Raw genomic sequence first — 21,240 nt, forward strand, 5'->3', positions numbered from 1 at the left:
CAAAGTCGGGAAAAGATAGACCTCAATTTTCATCCCCATACAAAAATCGAGTTCCCCAATAATTTAAACGAATAGTTGTATTTCAAACCTAGTTTTCAATGGTTTTTATTTTTTGAATTAATTATTCAAAAAAAAAATGAACAGTGTACGTATAAAACATAAATAGGAACGTTCGAAAAATCACGCCCCCTTGGAGGAGATAGAATAGTACGTCTCTGTAGCCACGCTCTCTCTCTGTGAGGAAGCGCAACAACTAATTGAACATTTAGTAAAATAAACAAACAAAAACAGTCACAAAAATAAAATCACATACAATAAAATTACAAAGAGATAACATGTAAATATTAGCAAAATCCGAAAATGTTTCCTACATTACTACGGAAGAAAGCAAAGTGTGAAAAAATACTTTTTACATAATTTCTGATGTCAATAAATTGATTTGGTGAATGAGCAGGTGATGGGCGTGAATAATAGGGCGGACAACGGGCGTGCTTATTCAGCCGCCTCTTCATCATCTTCATCCTCGTCATCCTTAGCGCGACGTCGAGAAGTTGTTGAACGAGCGCCTACTCCTCCCCTTCAAAGAAAAAAGCAAATATGAGTTAGGAAAGGGTACATGTTATTTTTTATAAGAACAAACTATATAAGAACATAAGGCTTCCATGGCCGAAATGTTAAGAACATTTTAAGGCTTTGCAGACTCTAAAACAGCTGGTTTTTTAGAAAAATGGGCAAAAATTCTCAAAAAATGGTAGTGGTAAGATTTTAAGGAAATTTTCTCTAGCTAGAAGTAGAAAACATTACGTCACAAATAAGGCGGAATAAAAACAAAAACAAAAAAGGCCTACTTCATTCTTTGTCGCAATTGATTAACTTCGCGTTGCGAAGATTCGAGCGTTTCGTTGCTCTCATCCAAATCACGTTGAAGCTTTCGTTTAGCACTGTTCAATCGTGTTACTTCTTCTTCAGTCTCGTCCAATTGTCGTTTCATGTTCTTCAAGCGGGCATTCACTTTATCAACCTGACGGATAGGAAATAACCAAATTAAAGAATAATACAAATGTCGGAAATGGAATTCAACCAACATAAGCTGGGTAAGATTCTTCAAATTCTACGGAAATCCGAGGAGATTGAAAAAGTTTGATCACTGATCAAGCAAAACTATAGTATTGAGGCTAAAAGCTATAATACTATTTTGGTTTTCAGGGGTAAAGTTTATGATACGCGTTCACTGTGGTTGTCTGTTAAGTAATAGAAGATTCAATTCAAGAATCTATGGTCTAAATAGACGATATCGGCTTAACGTGAAAGCTCAAATTTGACCTCCGAGAATTAGCCGCAGTGCTTTGTGCGGAAAAAAGTTCACGGTGAGATTTTTTCCGCACAAAGCATTGTGGGGAATTCTCGGAGGTTAAATCTGAGTTTTCACGTTAAGCCGATATCGTCTATTTAGACGATAGATTCTTGAATTGAGCTGATGTCTGTGACAAAGGATATTGCTAACTATTGCTCATCGACGAATCACAAGGGCGGATTGTTTATAGAGGCTCAGCCAAAAATTGAGTGGTTCATACCTGTTGTTTGTAGGAGTCAGTGTGAGCTCTTTCTTCTTCAATTTGAATATTCAAGTCTTTGATTTTCTTGTCGGATTTTCTCAAGTTCTTGCTCAATTGTTGTCGGTCTTTTGCTTCTTGATCCAGTTGGATTTCCAGGTTGTTGATCTGTAGCAAAGAGATGAGAGGTACAGATTAAACAAAACCAAAGTCCATACAAAACGAAATAACACGTCGATTACTTAGTGTAGCATGTATGACCAGTCTGCATGTTTTTTTTTGCAGAAAAAGAGGGATTCCAGAAGATAGTTCACGGCACGTTTAGTTAAAACATAAACAAAGTTGTTTTAAGGTCAAACAAGACGATCCTCCCAAATGAAATGAAGCCATTCTATTGGTTTAAGTGTCGTAAAAATTGAATTTAACCAAAAGAATCAGAGAGAATGGTTTTATCTCGTTTCGGAGTAACAGTCGGTCTCCACTTTCAAGGCCGATCTCCACATCAAAAAGTTTTCGCTCATGTCGCGCGAAAGTGGAAACCGGCCTTCACGCGACATAAGCGAAAACTTTTTGACGTTTTGTTAAGGTCATTGGTAGGTTGAAAAATGAAGCAATTCCATTGGTCAAATTGACGTAACGGATGAAAAAAGTAGAAAAACTTCCTGCAACATTTTTTTTTTGTTCACGCGAAACTTTGACGTAATCTTTCCTTCAGGCAAAAAAGGTTAAGAAAAAACTGTCGCCCATGTCGCGCGAGGAGATCGGCCTTGAAACGGAACCGTGGTGTGTGAGCGTAGTCTAAGATTTATACCTTGCTCTCCATAGTGGCGACGACGTTCTTGTTTCTTGATCGAAGTGAAGATTCCATGTCAGCTAATTTGCCTTGCAAGTCTTTGTTTTGACGTTCGAGCTGCATTCGAGTGTTGTCGAGTGATTGGGCTGCTGACCGCTCCTCGTTTAACTCGGCCTGCATTTGTTCGAGTTGTAAGTTGCTGCGACGGACCTATAGCGAAAGAATGGATTAATTTACAAAATAACACTGTTAAGGAGAACATATCAAAGGAGTTCATAGAAATTTTGCATTTCGTTTTATTGTTAACTTGATTGGCTGTAGCAAAGTTCTTTTAAATTTGGCACTAAAATCTTATTCAAATACCTAGACGATATTAACGGTGTCTTGTATAGAGAACTTAACCTTATTCAGCCTCGCTATTCCCAAAACCTTTAACAGTGTCTTGTATAGAGAACCTTACCTTATCTTGCATAAGTTCAGTCTGTGTTCGTTCTTCTTCCAAATCTTCTTCAAGAGCGGCGATTTGAGCTTCCCATCTTTTGCGTTCTTCGGCGACCGCTTGTTTGGCTGATGTGTTGTTGTTAAGTTCTTCAAGGAGCTCGTCGCGTTCTTGCTCGATGGTACGGCGGGCACGTTCGGCCGCACTGAGGTCTTCTTGCATTTGAAGGAAGTCGGATTCCAATGTCTTGAGCTTCTTTTCGTTCTCTTTGACTTGGTTGGCGAGATCGTCGCGCGATTGTCGTGAGTCTTCCAAGTCGCGTTGTACGTCTTTGAGCTGTTGTTGGTATTTCTTGAGTTGTTTGTTTCCTGGTGTGAATAATTGTGAGTTGAAGTTGTAATACCTTTACTTATGAAGATAGGTTATTATAAGAAATTCGTTGTTTGGAGTTAATTTTTTTTTTGTTAGAAATCATAAAGTCAATTTAAGTTTTAGGATACTAGCACCCATAAAATTCCTAATAAACTGAAAAAAAATTTAAAAGCCCTTAAAAATGTTAAATCATAAAATAATTAAGGAATGACAGGGAGACTAGTAACAAGTGCCCAACACCCTCTTAAAATGAGCTCTACAAACCTTCTTCCTTGATTCGGTTGGCTTGTTCCAATTGTCCTTCGAGGTCTTTGTTGTCTCCCTCCAGCTTTCGTTTGGCGGCCGAAATGGATTGGCGTGCTTTTCGCTCGTCCTCTAATTCTTCTTCCATCTCGCGTAACTGAAGAAGAAGAACAGAGAAATTGAGCCATGCCGATAGACCGTGCTTGATACTAGCACAAAGGTTACAGTTCATCAAACAGAAAACTACGAGAACCTTGAAAAACTTTGTGTATATCATATCATCTTGACATCAAAATACAAAGACTTAACTCCTAATAAGGCTGTCAGGGAAAAAGTAAAGAGCTAAATTATATTGTCAAAAGACTGATGAAACGGTTGAATTTTTGTTAAACCTAATTCCCGAGGAGGGCGAAAAACAAAAGGAACTTTAACTTACTTGTTTGACAAGGGATCTTCGGCCTTCTTCGATTGAGTCTTCCTTTGCAGCCAAGTCACGTTCGAATTGTGCTTTAGCGGCTTGTAAATTGACCTGAAGTGAAACAATTTAAAATTCATAAATAATTTGGAATGATTGTGTAAGAAATCAGTAATGCAAGAACTCCTGCTTGTTTATGGTAGCCCGGGCTAACACCCGGTCTTTTTTGAGTGCTTCCGTGCAAAACATTACACCACGAATACTTTTTTATAAGAATAGTGTACTTTGACTGAGAGTCAAGTATTCTAAAGAAATTGCCAAAAATAGAGGGTGAAATACTCTTAACATATTCTTATTATTTCAGAGAAAAATTTCCTTTCTAGACAGCTTATGTGAGTGATTCTAATTTACGTATACATACACAAAAGAAAAAACACTCTTTTTTGTTAAATAATTAGTATCACTTTTGTTTTCCCATTTTCTGAAAAATGTCAGTTTTATTCTTATCGACTGATTAAAATAGTCGAAAGTGCGCAACGCACTGGGCTCAACTTCAGTGGCTTCAAATTTTTCATAGGCCCAATTGTAGACCACCAGATATTCACCAAAGGAATAAGTGTGCCAAATTTCAGCTAAAGCTGACCATTTTTGAAGTCTCCAGGCTGCCCCAAAGTTTTAGCCTCGTTTTGGAGAAAAACTCGTCCCCAGGCCCCAAAAATCAAAATTTTCAAAAAATGAAAAAAACACCCCCAGATATTCACCCAAGGAACAAGTGTGCCAAATTTCAGCCAAATCCAAGCATTTTTAAAGTCTCCAGGCTGCACTAAAGTTTTTGTGACAGACAGACAGACAGACAGACAGACAGACAGACAGACAGACAGACAGACAGACAGACACACACACACACACATTGTCATGTCAGTTTTATTCTTATCGACTGATTAAAACTCACCCTGGAGGGTATTCTTAGGGTATTCTTACGATTTGGCAAATTTTCACCCTGATATTCTTATAGAAGCTATTCTTATATAAAAAAAGCGTGCATCACAAATAGAGAAAATTCCCAGCTCACCTCCAATCTCAATTTAGCATCCTCAGTGGCTTGAAGTTCATCCTCCAGTTCTTCGACTTGTGTTTTCTGTTCGTTGAGTTGTTGTTCCAACAAACGTTTGGTTTTCTCAAGTTCGTGAACGCTCTTGCCAACATCGTCTTTTGTGTCGACCAAATCTTGCAACTCCGAAGCTTGGTTTTTTCTCAAACGTTCGGAATCAGCCAATTTGTCTTCCAATTCGGCGACCAAGTTTTGAAAAGATAACACTTTCGTTTCGTTGGCCCGCGCTTGTTTCTCAACGTTGTCACGGTCGACGCGTAAGGCTTCCAATTGGGCTCGTTCTTCAGCCAATTGAGTGTCGAATTTGCGTTGTTTGGAGGAGATTTGGGCGGCATTTTGGCGCTCGCGTTCTGTTTGAACGTTAGCGTCGTCCAATTCTCCCTGCAATTTCTTCTTAACTTTCTCAGATCGTTGGTAGTCGGCCTGCACTTTCTCCAAATCTGCACGTAATTCGTCGTTCTCGCGTTTCTGTTTTTGTTTGGCAGCTTCGGCTTCTTCGATTCCACCAACGGAAATCTCCAATTCTTTCTTGGCGGCTTCGAGCTGAAATTAGTAAGCGAATTAAGTATTTGTTAGCAGCGTGCACCTGGAAATTTCACCTAAAATACTTGGAAGCTTTCTTATTTTTTGCGAATCTATGATTTTTGGTCTAGAGAGAGCGGACCTTTTCGAAACGGCTTGACCTCTTTACCCGTATAATAATTTAGACAGTTCTAACACAACATTTTGAGCTTTACTAATGAGAAAACCTCTTTTATCATCCAAGAAAGCAATTTAGGAAAGTGAATTGGGAAATTTGACTTACTTGAATTTGCACTGTAGACAGAGCTTTTTGAACAGCTTTTCGTTCCTCTTCTTCATCTTCCAATTGTTCTTGCATACGGTTCGCTTCATCATTTGCTTCCCTCAATTTCGTTTGTAATTGAAGTTTCACTCGTGTCTCATTCGATAATTGGTCTTGTACATCCTCCAATTGAGCTTCAGCAGACAATTTGGCACGTTCCAAATTGGCAGCTTTCGACTCGATGTCTTCCAAAGCTCCATTGAGAGAATCGCATTCTTTTTGCAGTTTACCGCAAGTGGAATCCAATTTGGTGATTGATTCTTCTTGCTCTGGATGATGAAGTAAAAAGGAATGATGAGAAATTAAGTCCAGAAGTTTGCTTGTTCTACACACAAAGTTATCGCGATCGAGAATGACCATTATGACCACTAAATTGCCGTAGAATTATCCTTCAACAAATTCAAAACATCATAAAGGACTAACTATTCTGCCTACTTTTTTGGTAAATCTTAAAATGAACTAAAATAACGCGACCAATTTATAATCTTTGGACAAATTTAAGTCATTTTAGCGTAGATAAGCGTCAAACTAAAGGTTATCGCTCGGTTTCCTGAAGCTCCGTCAAGTATATTCAAGAACACTGGTAGACTAATTAGTTGAATAAATAAAGAGGGCTTGGAATGGTTACAATGTAAGATATAAATGGTACCTGCGCGAATCATGGTGAGCTCGTTGACTTGATTATCCAAAGATTTGTTCTTCTTCTCGGCGTCAGCTTTCATGGAGCTCACTCGTTGCAAATCAGATGCTAACTCAGCATTTTCACTCTCAAGTGAGTTCTTGTTCTTCTCTAGAAAGGGGGGAAAACAAAACGATTTCTTTGATTGATTATGTCTTCAAGATTGCTTCATAATAAAACAATCATTTGATCAAAAGTGCTCAAATAAGTGCGAGAAATAGACAAGCAACATTTTCACATACCGATTAGAGTGGGGTACCCAGTTGGCGTGAGTTTATAAAGATTCCTGTTTATTTATATCGGCAGTATATTTTGCTGAGTAGAGCACACTTTATGTTGAAATTCGAACAAAAATAACCCCAAAAGCGTAAAAAGACGTACACAGAAATGAGCACACATGGGCACTTTCGTAAAATAAAACAATGTATTCATGATATGCACCACTGCAATGTCTTCTGACATTACATCACGGAACCAATCGCTCATTGGTTGTAAGTGACGTAAAATCAGTCAATACGTCACTTTGAACCAATTAGCTATTGGGTGGAATGGAAGACATTGCAATCATGAATTAAACTTAGACGAGCATACCCAAGGAAGTTTTGGTTCGTTTGAATTGATCCAATTGGTTGTTGAGTTCTTCAACCAAATTATTATGTTTGGTTCTCAACGAAGCCATTTGTCCTTCGTGTTCCTTGGCTTCCTCTGCGACCTGTCTCTTGAGATCCATCAAGTCTTCGTCACGTTTTCGTTGCATGTCCTTCTGGACGACTGAAGCGTCGGCGGAAACTTCAAGCTCGCTACGTAAATCTTCTAAATCCTGTAATAAGGAGATTATTTAATCTACAGTTAACTCAACCTCGTATCGTGTCCATTATCTGGGAAAGACTTTCCAGTGGTGATCGCTAATTCTTCAGCCCTTATTATTCGAGTCACCATCATCATAAACTTAATTTTACATGAAATATGTTATTGAATTGCTCGATCTTGTAAAGGTTAGAAACTATAGATGTTAAAAATTTGACCTCAAATCCTCTGTTAGACGAGAAAAATATTTTGAAGGGTGTCTTGTAAGCTTTTTTTGCTATAAAATCGATAAGCTTTTTGACAAATTTATATTTAGCTATTATTAGATGTTTCAAAAGCCCATAACATCCTGCTCAAAAGCCCACTTGCTTTGGCTCAATACCAAGATTTTGTTCGTCTAATTCAAAAAATTAAATCAAAAGCAACTTAGGCTTTGGCGAAGTGTAGAAGTATCATAACATCCTACAATGGGAAAAGTGAGACTTACGTTTTCGAGATCGCGTTTGGATCGTTCAGCTTTCTCTTTGGCGGATTTCTCATTATCATAGTCGTCTCTCAGCTCGTCTAACTGGCTCTGCAATTCACGTTTCGCTCTCTCTGAAGCTGCTAGCTTGGAACTTTCCTCATCTCCGCGTTTGTTGGCGGCGGCCAATTCTTGATCGCGGCGTTTGACGTCGTCTTCCAGGTCAGCAATACGCGCATGCGCTTCATTCAATTGATGTTTCAAATCAGCGATCTCTTGTTGGAGTTTACGGATTTCTTTCTGTAAATCCGTAGTGCTCTTGTCTCCTTTGCTAATTTGTTCTTCCAATTCTTGAATGAAAGCTTCTTGCTTAGCCTTTTGTTTGGCGAGTTGTTTTGCTTTTTCTTCTTCAGTTGAGAGCTTGGTGCTGATGTCGTTAACACGATCTTCGAGTTGCTTCTTCTCGTGGGAGAGTTTAGCGTTTGAATCATCGGCAGTGGCTTTGTCGTCTTCAAGTTGCTTGAGTTTTGCTTCAACTTGCACCTTCTCTAATTGCAATTTCTGTCGTTGAGCCTCTTCCTCTTCCAAGCTAAACAATTATCGAATCAAGTTTATGATGTAGCAGGCAAGGAAAATTCTAGATTGTTGAAGGATACCTTGTAAATTTAAAATATTTTCTAAAGATTGTAGAGCAACAAAGATGAAAAAGAAGACAAATAAGAAGTTGCAATACTATATATTTTTCTAAAGGAGTGAAAACGTCATAAATAAAAAATCAAGGCCATCAGGTTATAAATACCTACCTTTCTTCAAGGTCTTGAATTCCGACTTGCAATTTCTTTTTCTCTTCGGACAACTTCATTGTCTTGTCTTCCTCATCTTGAATTTTCATCTCATAATCTTGGATGACGTCTTCAAGTTCTGCTTTGCGTTGCATCAAGCGATTTCGGGCTTCTTCAGCTTCTTGACACAACTCAATCTCAGCTTGAAGTTGTTCGGCAATCGAATTCTTCTCCTCAACCAATTTCTCGTGAGTCTTGGTAATCTCACCAAGTTGCGATTGCATCTGAACAAAAACGAAACAAATATTCTCAATTGGTTCTCTCAACAGGGGAAACATTGCATGCGTTTATATGATGCAATTAATTTACTAAAGCACTTGAGAAATGGAAACAAGTTTTGAAATTTGGAATAAAACTACTAAATCAGCTGACATCATTTGATTTCTTTAATGGGAATATACCTTATCATTTTGGTCAGAGAGTTTCTTGTAGTCTTCTTCCTTCAGTCTCATCTCATCCTCTTGTCGTGTGACATTCAACAAAGGTTTGACCTTGGTGAACAGTCTCCACCATTGCCAGTTGCGGAGTTTCAACCAAGCACGACCGTTACGCTGGATGACTCTGTAACAAATAGACAAGTTTTACATCACTTGAAATAGCAATTTCAAGTGGCCAGATGAATTGTAAGTAATTTAATTGGGGCAATGTCAGATGTCCAGCTATGATTTCCAGCCCAGTGTTTATGTTGATAATATTGAAAGACTAATCGACTTCACTTCTTAATCATTAGCCCCTGTATACTGGCTTTTTGATAAGTTGACAATTAATCTACTGACCATCTTAAAATGATATCCCCAACCTAAAACTAGGTTGCATATCTTATAAGGAGGATAAGGAGACCACAAAATGAATATAATGGGACAACTATTACCTGATTGCAGAGAGTTGTTGGATTCTCTTCTTGTAGTTGCGTCGAGCAATGTTTCCACGGCAGTAAGCTTGGAATTGGACAATGATTTCAGTCAATTTGATGTCACGTTCTTCTTCTAGGTGAGCAAGAACACCGGCACGGAAGAAGATTTTGGATTGACCAATTCTGTAGAGGTTAGGGTCCATCTCTAAGTTTTCAATCTAAAATAAAGAATTGAAGAAGAAAATTAGACAATACAAGAGTCCAGTCATTTCAATAAGATTTTGAGCAATTGAGTGGATTAAAAGATAGCTTACTCTAAAAAGTGACTTTAAGAGAATTTGACTTTAGAGAATTTGATTTTGATTTTGAAAACATGAAAGTGCAAGAAAAAGAATATACCATTTGTTGAGCAGCTTTACGTCCGTCCATAAATCCTCTTGGTACAATACCAGGGCACAAGATTTCATAACGCTGTCTGAACTCTTGGAAGAGGATTCTGTTGGGGAAACCTTGACGACAAATACGGATACCTTCCAAGACACCATTACATCTCAATTGATCAAGGACCAAGTGGTTGTCAATTTTTCCAGCACGTTTTTCGTAATTTGGAATGATACATCGAACAAAGTTGGGTTTGGTGCTGTGCAATGTATTCATAAGACCAGCCAATTGTTCCTTAAATATCAAAATAATTTTTTATGGCTTTGAACAACATAAAACAGTAATTCATAAATCATCAATAGAAAGCCTTTTTGGCAATGAAACTTAATTCTTAGGAAGTAGAACACTGATTTTGTGATTTGAGGCAACTTTCTCATTTTATAAAGAAAATGAAAGTTTTTAATTACCTTGTACAATTGAGAGACTGTTCTGAACATTCCCTTTTTGGTTCTGGAAGCACCAAAGGCAGTATCCATACTGTCAGCAACACTCATACCGACAATGTTGTCTAAAAGCAAAAAAAATCATTTTATGATGCTGTATTCTGAAAGTTGCGACTCCGTATCATAACCATCAAGAAAGCAATCCTAAACTATTTCTATTACTGAAAAGTCTTGATAACTTCACTTGAAACCAATATTTGTTGATCATAAATTGTGATTTACTCACCAACATCCTTCCATAATCCTGAAATGAATGAATCTTTGGATTGAGTCATTAACGATACAATGTTGTCATTCAATGGGTCCATGTTTTTGGTCAACCATTGGGTAGCTGAGTAATCGACACGTCCAGCATAATGGATAACGCAGAAGTCTGAGTTGGATCTGAAGTCAGGCTTCAAGTATTTAGGATGTTTCAAGTGTTGTTTGTTCAATTTGTCTACCAATGATTTGTCAGTAGCCTTGGGGAACCAACACTCTTCATCCAAGAGAGCCAAAAGACCCATTGGTTTTTCAATGAGGTCAATGGTAGGTTGGAGATCCAGCCCGAAATCAATGAATTTCCAATCAATACCTGAAGAGCAAAATTAGAGAAGTATTAAAGATTCTGTTTAAAAGTAGATCACTTTTCACATAATCAATAAATATATTGGCAAGATTCAGAGATAAAGAGATCATGGCATAAAATGAAAGTTACAAGATGCAGTTTACACTGTCATTGACCCTACAACTCAATAATAAAAGGTTTCAGCACAAATTCATACCTTCCTTTTGGTACTCCTCTTGTTCCAAAACAAACATAGTGTGGTTGAAAAGTTGTTGCAATTTCTCGTTGGTGTAGTTAATACAAAGTTGTTCAAAGCTGTTCAATTGAAAAATCTCAAAACCAGCAATATCCAAGATACCAATGAAAGAGTTGCCATCACGTTTTCCTTTGTTCAAAGATTTGTTGATGCGACCAACCAACCACTTGAACAGACGTTCATAGGTAGCTTTAGAAATGGCTTCAATAGCAAATTCACATTGTGCTTTGGTTTGAGCTTTTTGTGTGAATTCACGACCAACCTTAACTCTTGGTTTCAATAAGCTCTTTGTGAAATCAGTGACAGGCATTCCTAAAAGATGGCAAATCTTTTGAGCAATGGTGTTGTCTGGCAAAGTAGCTTGGTCTGATTTACGTTCTTGTTTGAATTCCATGTTTCCAAAAAGCAAGAGGGAAGAAATAACTTTGAAAATGGGGTCCAATTCTTCTTGTGTGATTCCCATATCACGCATAGCTTCAAGAGTAGCTTTGAACTCGGCACGGTCGTCCATGTTGGCAAGAGAGACAGTTCCGTTGGACATGAAATTGTAAGCAGTTGGCTCCAACAACAAGAATTGTTCTAAAAATGAAGAAAATGTCACTAATGATGAATAATGCTTGAAACATGATAAGTCTTCACAATTCATAATAGTATAGCAATTGAAGGGTGATAACCAAGAAAAGCATTGCAATGGACACAATTCATCTTTTCATGCATTGAGCATTAGTACATTAAAAAAAAAAAAAGATATTCAAGATATAATATGAATATGAATTAATTACTTTTGACTTCAGGGCTAGCTCCCAATAACAATTGGTAGAAGATGTGGAAAGTACGTTCCTCAGGTGCTTGACGAACAATTCTCGCTTTTTCCAGCAAGTATTGATCAATGTTTGCTCCACAGATGAAACCAGAGCTGTCAAACATGATTCTGATGAATTTACCCTAAAGCAGAAGTGAGAAATATTTAAAAACAATATTTTATTAAAACACTCAGAGAACTTCCAATTTCGTCTAAGAAAAGTCTAAAGTTTATTGTACTAGTCTCTACTTATTAATTAGTTTCATTCTATTACACAAAATATACAGCAAAAAACTATAATACTTACAAATCGAGATGAGTTGTCATTCTTAACAGTTTTAGCATTACCAAAAGCTTCAAGGATTGGATTAGCTTGTAGCAGTTGGTTTTCCAATTTCCCTTGAGTTTTGTCCTCAGTATCAACTTTGCCTTGGTTACGGCCAGCAACAGCAGTCAAGTATTGAATAACTTTCTTGGTATTTTCAGTTTTTCCTGCTCCAGATTCTCCTCTGAAAAACAAAAATATACACAATAAATGAAACAGTTTTCCCAGTTAAGATTTTTAAGAGTAGTTCAAGTTATCCCAACAAGGTTTTTAAGGTAAGTGCAGCCCTGTGAATTCAGATTGAATGAGGATGACAGAAATAAGGAATTTTGGGTCTGTTTGGGCCATTTTAGTTCATCTTCAAAATGCTGGCGTGAATTCAAGAGATTGAGTGAAGTGCACCATTTAATTTTAATAACTCTTGCCTGGTACAGTTGAGTTCTAAAAAGTTTTCAGAGACATGATACAACAATAACCCTCTTAAACAAGAAATCTGAATAATTAGACTTACGTGCAAAGAATAGATTGATTTTCACGATCTTGTAACATGCTTCTGAAAGCAGAGTCAGCAATTGCATAAACATGTGGTGGGACTTCATGTCGCTTTTTGCCTTTGTACAAGGCTACAACTTTCTCTGAGTAAATGGGAAGTCGTTTGTAAGGATTGACAACAACACAGAACAAACCAGAATAGGTCTAAATTAAAGAAATAAACACTTTTTGCTATCAAGTATGTTAGAGTCACAATTTAGAGCTTTACGTTCTGACTCAAATAAAGCTGGCTTCTGGATAGTAATTGCAACGACACAATTAAGATAAATTAGTCTATTATTGCTTGGAAAGGCTGTTAAATCCTTATTTTGGATGATTAAGAATTTATGCTATGGAAGCATGTCTGGAACCCCACCTCCTCAATTTTTATCACTATTAAAGTGAATAGACACTCACTAGGGCAGGGGTCAGAGAGATGCTGAAAGAAATAGCACCTGACCTTTACAGTTCTAGATTAGCACCAAATTGCTCGTTAGTTATCATACCTTTCAGACAGTCTGACACAACTTTTTAATGATTTGAATGCTCAAACACTTTTAATTTCAGAAATTTTTCCTGATTTTAGATTTTTAGAAAAATTGTCCCTGGTTTTCTTTATCTTGGAAAGATAATACTCTCCCAGTTTTCTGACCAGAACTTGGGGTAGTTGAAAAATGAGCTTTGAAAAGCTAGACAGTTTCCTTCTTTTAGAAAAAAAAATTCCCGGTTTGTTTGTGCCAACTATCCCAGGAAATTCACGAAATCCACACTAGTAGTCTGGGAAGTCGAAACTTGCCCTTACGATGGTATATCTTGATATCAAAAGCAATGGCTTCGGTAAAATCCAGTTAGGAACTAACTCATGCTGCACATATTCTTTCTGCTATTTCTTAGATAATTACCTTATCAGCCCTTTTTACGCCGGCCCTTATTGGCGTTATTTTTAGGCTCTTGGCGTAATAAGGGCTGGCATTAAAAGGGGCGGTGTGAAAAGGGCCAAAATTTTGCAAATTTTACTTAAAAGTAACGTTAATTTTTTACCATTTTTCTCTAGTTAAAGGATTTTGTGAATATGATTTCAAGATAAAACAAGCTAGATGCTGAATGGACCTACCTGATGATGAAAGTTAGATAGCAATGCAAGGAGAAAAATGAAAAAAAATCAGTCAGAAAACATAGCGTTTAGCGAAAATGCATAACGCAATAAATTCATCATTGATTGTTGATAAGGGGAGAGGGAAGGGTTGTAGGGAAAAAATTAATAGAAAGTTCTGGTCGCAAAAATCAGTTTTATTGACAATTGAATCATGCTTGATGGTGAGCATTGTTATCAATAATGTTTTTGTGTCAAAAACATAGAAATACAAGGAAAAAATCTAATGAAAATCTGCAAAAACGGCGATTTCCGGCATTTTCAACCGGAAAAAAAAAATTCTCAAAAATCGAACTCAGCCATGTTTTGGGCAATATCAATACGCATCTTAGAGCAAAAAATCAGAAAAAACTAATGATAAAATCTCGAGAAAATGCCAAAAAACCAGTTTTTCCGGCATATTTCCGGCACTTTCGGCCGGAAAAAAATGTTTTTCGAAAATCGGGCTCCGTCACTTTTTAGGTATTGTCATTTTACATTAGTGTGCAAAAATTCATAAAAAAATATAAAGTACAGCTCAAGAAATTCAAGAAATACCGTTTTTCCGGAGAAAATCGGCTGTTCCGGCGATTTTTAGAAAGTTCCGGCTTTAAAAATCAGTTTTATCGACAATTGAACCATGCTTGATCGTGGACATTGCTATTAATAATGTTTTTGTGTGAAAAAACAACGAAATATAAGGAAAAAGTCCGATGAAAATCTGCAAAAACGGCGATTTCCGGCATATTTCCGGCATTTTCGGCCGGAAAAGAATTTTTCTCAAAAATCGGACTCTGCCATGTTTTAGGCATTGCTAATACGCATCTTTGTGCAAAAAATCTGAAAAAACTAATGATGAAATCTTGAGAAAATGCCAAAAAACCGGTTTTTCCGGCATATTTCCGGCATTTTCGGCCGGAAATGATTTTTTTTCGAAAATCGGGCTCCGTCACATTTTGGGCATTACCATTTTGCATCATTGTGCCAAAAATCAGAAAAAACTAATGAGCCAATCCTGAGAAAAGCTGGTAACAGACGGACGGACGAACGAACGGACGGACGGACGGACATCGGTTAATTTATAGGACCTCTACCCCACCGGGGTAGGTCCAAAAATTATCCATTGTTATACTGCATATCTAAAACTTTGCAAAAATCAGTGATTTTCAATGGATTTTTCAACAGTTTATACTGAAAAATGATATTTTGATGTATAAAATTGAAGCATAAATAGCTGTTCTAAAGATTTTGGGGTTATTTACGGCCCTAATAATTGGCATAAGCCTAAAATCAGGCTGTGGCATAGTAATAAGGGCCGGCGTAAAAAGGGGCCGGCGTTAAATTAGCGCCGGCGTTAAAAGGTGAAAATGACTTTGACACAGAATCTGTCTAAACTTGCTGTCAACTGTACTTTCTCTCAACAAAATGCAGGAGCAAAAAATATTTGTTTAGTTTGATTTCCGGGCATGCAGGAATTTGGGAAAAGTGTAAACTAGCGCCAGCGTAAAAAGGGCTGATAAGGTAGCTGATACAATTTAGGTGAAAATGACTTTGACACAGAATCTGTCTAAACTTGCTGTCAACTGTACTTTCTCTCAACAAAATGCAGGAGCAAAAAATATTTGTTTAGTTTGATTTCCGGGCAGGAATTTGGGAAAAGTGTAAACTGTACTAGAATTGCAGAGTAATATTAATAGACAATAAAAAAGAACTGGGTGCTGATTGAGCACACTTACATAGATCAAATCAGAGAAATATCTGTCTTTCAAGTTGTTCAAGACCGAAGCTTCATTTAAGCAAGTTAAGTCGGCCATATCTTCAACTTTATTAAATTTCGGGGGGTTCATTCTTTGAATGTCATCCTTGTGGAAGGTGGCACTTTTTCCTCCATCGAGCTGGACAGTAACTTTATCCCCATCTTCTTTCTTGATACTGGCAGAAAGGAAACCATGATCTTCGCTTGGAACCCAGCATAATTTTTTTGAAGCCCATTCTGCATGTGCAACTGGATCAGACACTTGTCTGCGATCCACCATAAGATACTTTAGTTCATCGTCACCCATTTTGGCTTTCTCTCTTTATTCTTCAGATTAGTTGATGCTAAACATAAAACAAAAATTTATCAGTCGACAGTCGAGAAAATGATATGTGCTGCTGTCTGTAGAGCGATCACTCCAGCACTGTGTATGCTAAACATAAGACCGAACGCCTTTCAAAATAGCCCAACCCATTTTGCAATCTGATTGGTCAGATACATCCTGATCACGTGGTTCGGTAATCTATGGGCAGACGTATTAAAGATACCACAGAGCCGCAAAATCTCAAAGTCTCTAAATGAAACTTTCGATTTTGGACAAAATTTTGTTTAGTTTCATCACATAATGTGGAGCATATTTACTTCTAAGAAAAGATTCCCTAAATCAAAGAAAATAACAAATTAGAGATCCAAACGGATGAGAAAACGCTAAAGCTTTTTGTTCGCTGTCATTCGTAAACAAAGTCAATTTAATTTTAGTGAGTGTGATCAGTATTTAGCAATGTAAACAGAGCCGTAACGAGAAGAGGGAGAGAAGCGAAATCGAAAGTGTCAATTTCGTCGTAGCTAAAAATCGAAAAAATCCAGTGCGAAGAGAGAAAAATTGAGACATTAGATTTGGCTCAGATGATATAATAAACACATAACTTCATTAATACGTGTCATGGCAGACATGAGATGTCACTTTTAAAAAGAAAACGCATCATGATATAAAAAGATGAGATTTGTGTGAAAAGAGAGAAGAGAGCGCTTTTTATCGATATAAAGGCAACAGGGAGGTATTTTTTCTTTTGAAGTATTTTTTTTGTCAATGTGTCATTACACCGGAAAACAAACAAAAAGCAAGAGAGTTTAGTTCGTAACCTTATAAGGAAAATAAAAATCTTTTTGTCTACGAAGTATTAAGATACGTCAGGAAGGAAGGAATTTTAAATTCGAGCGTCATTAGCTTGTTAAAGATATAAGACCTGAATCATTACGTTATGTGCTAATGTTTACGGTTTAAATCTAATTCTATTTCGACTCTTGTAGTATAGAAAAGGTGTATATGAGTATATCCAAAATTTGGAGGAAACTGTAACTCAAACGCCTTGCCAAGTACAAGTAAAATTCAAAGGACGGTGTAGCATCAATTTGTGAAAATATATGTTTCGATTCATTCTTTGGGCTTTGCTATGTAAAAAATCGAATGCAATGAAGCTAAGAAAACATTTAATCATTTTCACTAGGCTACGAAAAATAAACAATTCCCTTATATGGCTTCAGTTCCTTTTCTCTCTGCAGCAAATATTGAAAATGAATGGCAAAAAGCTTTTTCTATTACGTGAGTCGGCTCTTCGCTTTGGTTTTTGTATGGGATTGTAAACACTTTCAAGGATTCAATTTCATATCAAAGCTATAATCCATTTTAAGGGGGAAATTACCTGGGAAAATATTTTATCATCTTTAGAAATAATCTCTATAAGGGTCTTTGGGGTCTTTGGAATCGCCGAATATCCTTGTGTCGTCTTGGCCAACCCAAAAACAAGAAAAACTAAAAATTTGCAAACAGTACGGGAGTGTTCTTAGCCTAGAAATCTAAGCTATTGATTGATTTAGTCACTTGGTTTAATCTGATGTTTAGTTTTAAATGAATAACTATTCCAGCAAACTTCAAAATTATCACTGAAAATATCTTTAAAGTGCCGAAAACGCTATTTTGCCGTGTAACTTAGCCTTGTGAATACGGGATTAGACTCGAAGGGCTAGACACGAGACTCCTGGATAGGAAATGAAGCGACTTGTCTCCCCTCCTAAACGTGTGACCCGTGACACAAACGATAGATTGAAAGTAAAGCATCTCTAGCCTCTTCGGGGCTTTAAACTCAATGGCTTAGACTAGGTTAGATAGAAAGTTCTCTTTTGTAACCAAGCTAAGTATTCTCGAAAGCTCTGTTTCCAATGCAAACACCAAAGGGAGTGTTTCGTCTCACAGTTGAAAGTATTTACACAGGTTTCAACATTGACTGTGTGTGAAGGTATTAAATCATAATATTTATGAAGTTCTGGCGAATGAATGGAAATCACACAACGACGTTGCTAGTCTACACTATCAGACAGTTTAGGGAGTTTACAGTCCTGTAGTTTTGATGATATACGTTTTTTATTATAAGAAAAAACTATATTAGAACAAAGGCTTCGCTGGCCAAAATATCAAGAACAAGTTAAGAACATCTTAAGGGCTTGTGGACTCAAAAACACTCTATTTCTTAGAAAATTGGTAAAAAATATTCACAAAATGGTCAAAATTAGAACATGTTAAGAACATTTTTGAGCTTAAAACTCATAAAGTTAAGAACATCTAAAAATTCAAAAAGTTTGGATGTTCTTACAAAAAAACGTGTGGCTGTGAATGAAGGAGATATGCCGTGGCCAACAGCGTTACAAATGAAATGCAGTTACGTCTTCCATCATTAGAATAATCTAGACCCAGCTGGCACACAACGTTTTTTCAACGTTAATCTAACGTTCACAACGTCCATAAAACGTTAGATGAATTATTTTCCCGTATTCTAATGGACGATTCCATCCAAGAAAATTCTTCAAGAAATTTTACTGAAAAGTTTTCCCTTCCAAGAATCTCACTTATGCGAACACCAGACGAAGTTAACACTCTTCATTGTAAATGTTGACCACTATGCTTCTGTGGAAATCGAAAATATTTTCTGAAATCTATTTCTATCTTTTTAAGAAATTGATTTAAACTCAAGACAAATCTCGGATAAAAAATTCCTTGTAACCGCTTATATAAAAAGATATTATAACAAAGATAACGAACAAAATAAAGCACAAATTATTACATTATATTCCCTGAGATTGAAATCTCACATCTAATAATTTGGAACGATTATTACTTTAAGCAGAACCCAGTCAAAAGAAAATGAAAGACAAGCCTAGGGGCCTTAATTTAACCGCTCCATGATTAGACTAGCAAGCGTCTGTCTTTCCTTGAACACAGGAACGCGGGAATGGTGCTTATAATAAAGAGTTCTTATAAAAAATAGAAATTGCCGCGGGAGAGTGGATTGGAAAGACAGTTGGAGATTGGAAAGTTGATTCAGTGAACATATAAAAAAAATAGATCCCATTTGAAAGTTTAATCTGCAGCGAAATACAACGACGTGGTTTACTAGTCTACTCCATGATAAGAAAATTTTAAAGGCTCTTGTATGGATCAAAGAGTGTCAACAGTAAGTTTAATTTGAAAAAAACGTTGGTAGTACAGGGATTGAATGGTGGTCCAAACGTTAAGACGTCTTTAGACCTTTAGACCACGTTCACACACTACGGTTCCATTTCGCTCCGAAACGAAAGGAGACCATTCTATTGGCTAAATTTCAGTTTACGTCACTACTAACCAATAGAATGGCTTCATTTCGTTTCGGAGCGAAACGGAACCGTTACATGCAAACATGGTCTTTCTCGTTCACTACAGTAAAACTAAAAACTCAATAACCTGTTCAATTCAACTATAAGAACAATTTTATGAGAAAAATGAGACTCAAAATCATCAAAAATAAGAATAAATTTAGAACAATGACCCTGAAACTTCTAAATTTCAAGCAAATCAAGGGTCATAAAGTTAAGTGGTAAAAACTGGGAACAAAGCTTAGAATACATCGCAGCTTTGTCCTTAAATAAGAACATGATAAGAACAATTGAGGCTGAAAGTGCAAAAAAATGATAAGAAAAGTTGAGCCTCATAGCGAAAATTTAGTTCTTACAAAAAAAAAGAGAGGTAATAATACACCAAAAAGAATTGAACTGTCTGGAGGTGAGACAAGTTATCATTAGAGTTGTTTTAAATCATACCCTGCTAAGTTAATTAGAATGGGATTGATAAATAGCATACACGTTTTTTTTATAAGAACAAACTATATAAGAACATAAGGCTTCGAGGCCCAAAAATTTAAGAACATTCTAAGAACATTCTAAGGCTTTGGAGACTTAAAAACATGCCTTTTCTTAAGAAATTACGTCAAAATGCTCAAAATATGCTGAAAATAAGAACATTTTAAGAACATTTTTAGGCTTCAAATCTAAAAAACTAAGAACATCCGAAGGCTTCGAAAATTTTTGACGTTCTTATAAAAAAAAACGTGTACACAATGTAAGCAGAGTGCTGAGATCAAATTATTTTAAAGTCTAATAGTAGACAGATACCATTTATCTCAATCTTCTACATATTCTAATCTTTCTTTTTATCCAAAAGCATCCATTGGGCTGTTCCATTAAATTTCTATACATGGGGATGGACGAACCTTTTAAAGGCAACAAAAGATTCTTAGAAATATGTGAATACCCCTGGAAATTTGCAAAAGAAGCCTTGGAAAAATTCTTTACATATCTTAAAAGTAAGGGTGGACGAACTAAAATCAGTCTTTTACCCCCTAGAAATCAAAACTTTTACCTCCTGGAAAAATGAAAAAATACTCCTTTATACCCCCTGGAAATTCTTCTCTGAATACCCCCTGGAAATGTTCGTCCACCCCCTGTAGTGTATAGATATAAAATGAAATGGCCCATTGCAATCAGTATTCTGAACGATGACTCTGAAACTGACCAGAGATTCCTCCAAAATAAATTCTGTATTTTTAATCTCTGTATAAATGTTATAGAATATCTCGCCCTCTGACGGCTATAATATTCTCACAGATATTGGGAAAAAACTTTCTTATTTAAAATTAAGTCTTTAAAAGATAATTTGATTTTAAGTTCTAAAAAATTTTAATGTGATTAAAAAAGTTACATACCTTTTGAAATGAGTTGTAAACACACGAAATGGCAAGAACGAAATCAAACTCGTCAAGCCAAAAGTGAATTTATAAAGTTCAAACGAGGTATCAGAATTGTTTTTATATAGAAAACACACGGAGAAAGAACCGCACCTCCTTTTTAATTGTGTTTTCTTGATACTCCTTCTATTGTTTTCAGACAATTTCCTTATTTTGCAAATGTTTTTATTGCTGACACTCTCCTATGTAGGGATTTTTTTTTTTCAAAGTCAGTATATAAACAACTTGAAAAAATGTTGCGAAAAATTTTGTAATTTAAAACCACCCGAATCTTAACGCATATGCATCAAAAATAATTTTTTTTTGTATAAGAAAATTTATCACAGCACAAAACAAAACTCCCTCCCTTAGCTATGGTTGAATGATCAACGTTATCAAAAATTTAAGCACTTGTCCGAGGCTACCACTCTACTGCTAAATACTCCAGTGAGACAGGGTTGGATTTCTTGAAAATTTGGTAAGAATAACAAAAAACACAT

General features: G+C 36.4%; 1 protein-coding gene across 1 annotated transcript; it reads right to left on the reverse strand.

Annotated features, from left to right (window-relative positions):
- Nucleotides 1-134: 134 nt before the first annotated feature.
- Nucleotides 135-20,902, reverse strand: LOC136797908 (myosin-10-like). The gene is made up of 24 exons (XM_067054490.1): nt 20,720-20,902; nt 15,628-15,991; nt 12,740-12,924; nt 12,211-12,412; nt 11,884-12,046; nt 11,063-11,680; nt 10,525-10,872; nt 10,263-10,363; nt 9,814-10,089; nt 9,433-9,632; nt 8,963-9,122; nt 8,523-8,785; nt 7,744-8,308; nt 7,041-7,269; nt 6,420-6,560; nt 5,732-6,039; nt 4,888-5,469; nt 3,837-3,929; nt 3,422-3,557; nt 2,807-3,153; nt 2,365-2,556; nt 1,575-1,721; nt 849-1,021; nt 135-577 (listed from the first exon to the last, which is right to left on the reverse strand). Exons 2-24 carry the CDS (start codon nt 15,952-15,954, stop codon nt 493-495), a joined length of 5,841 nt encoding a protein of 1,946 aa, XP_066910591.1. The 5' UTR covers nt 15,955-15,991; nt 20,720-20,902; the 3' UTR covers nt 135-492.
- Between the last annotated feature and the right edge of the window lie 338 nt (nt 20,903-21,240).

The sequence above is a fragment of the Clytia hemisphaerica genome, unplaced genomic scaffold (genome assembly GCF_902728285.1).
Source record: "Clytia hemisphaerica strain Z4C2 unplaced genomic scaffold, Clytia hemisphaerica genome assembly, whole genome shotgun sequence".
Taxonomy (NCBI): domain Eukaryota; kingdom Metazoa; phylum Cnidaria; class Hydrozoa; order Leptothecata; family Clytiidae; genus Clytia; species Clytia hemisphaerica.

Excerpts from the sequence above, each read along its gene's own strand:
- LOC136797908 (XM_067054490.1), bottom strand. The coding sequence starts at position 15,954 with ATGGGTGACGATGAACTAAAGTATCTTATGGTGGATCGCAGACAAGTG. Across the intron at positions 5,470-5,731 it reads TGTCTACAGTGCAAATTCAA|CTCGAAGCCGCCAAGAAAGA; the intron begins GTAAGTCAAATT and ends TACTAATTTCAG. Across the intron at positions 3,154-3,421 it reads CAACCGAATCAAGGAAGAAG|GAAACAAACAACTCAAGAAA; the intron begins GTTTGTAGAGCT and ends TATTCACACCAG.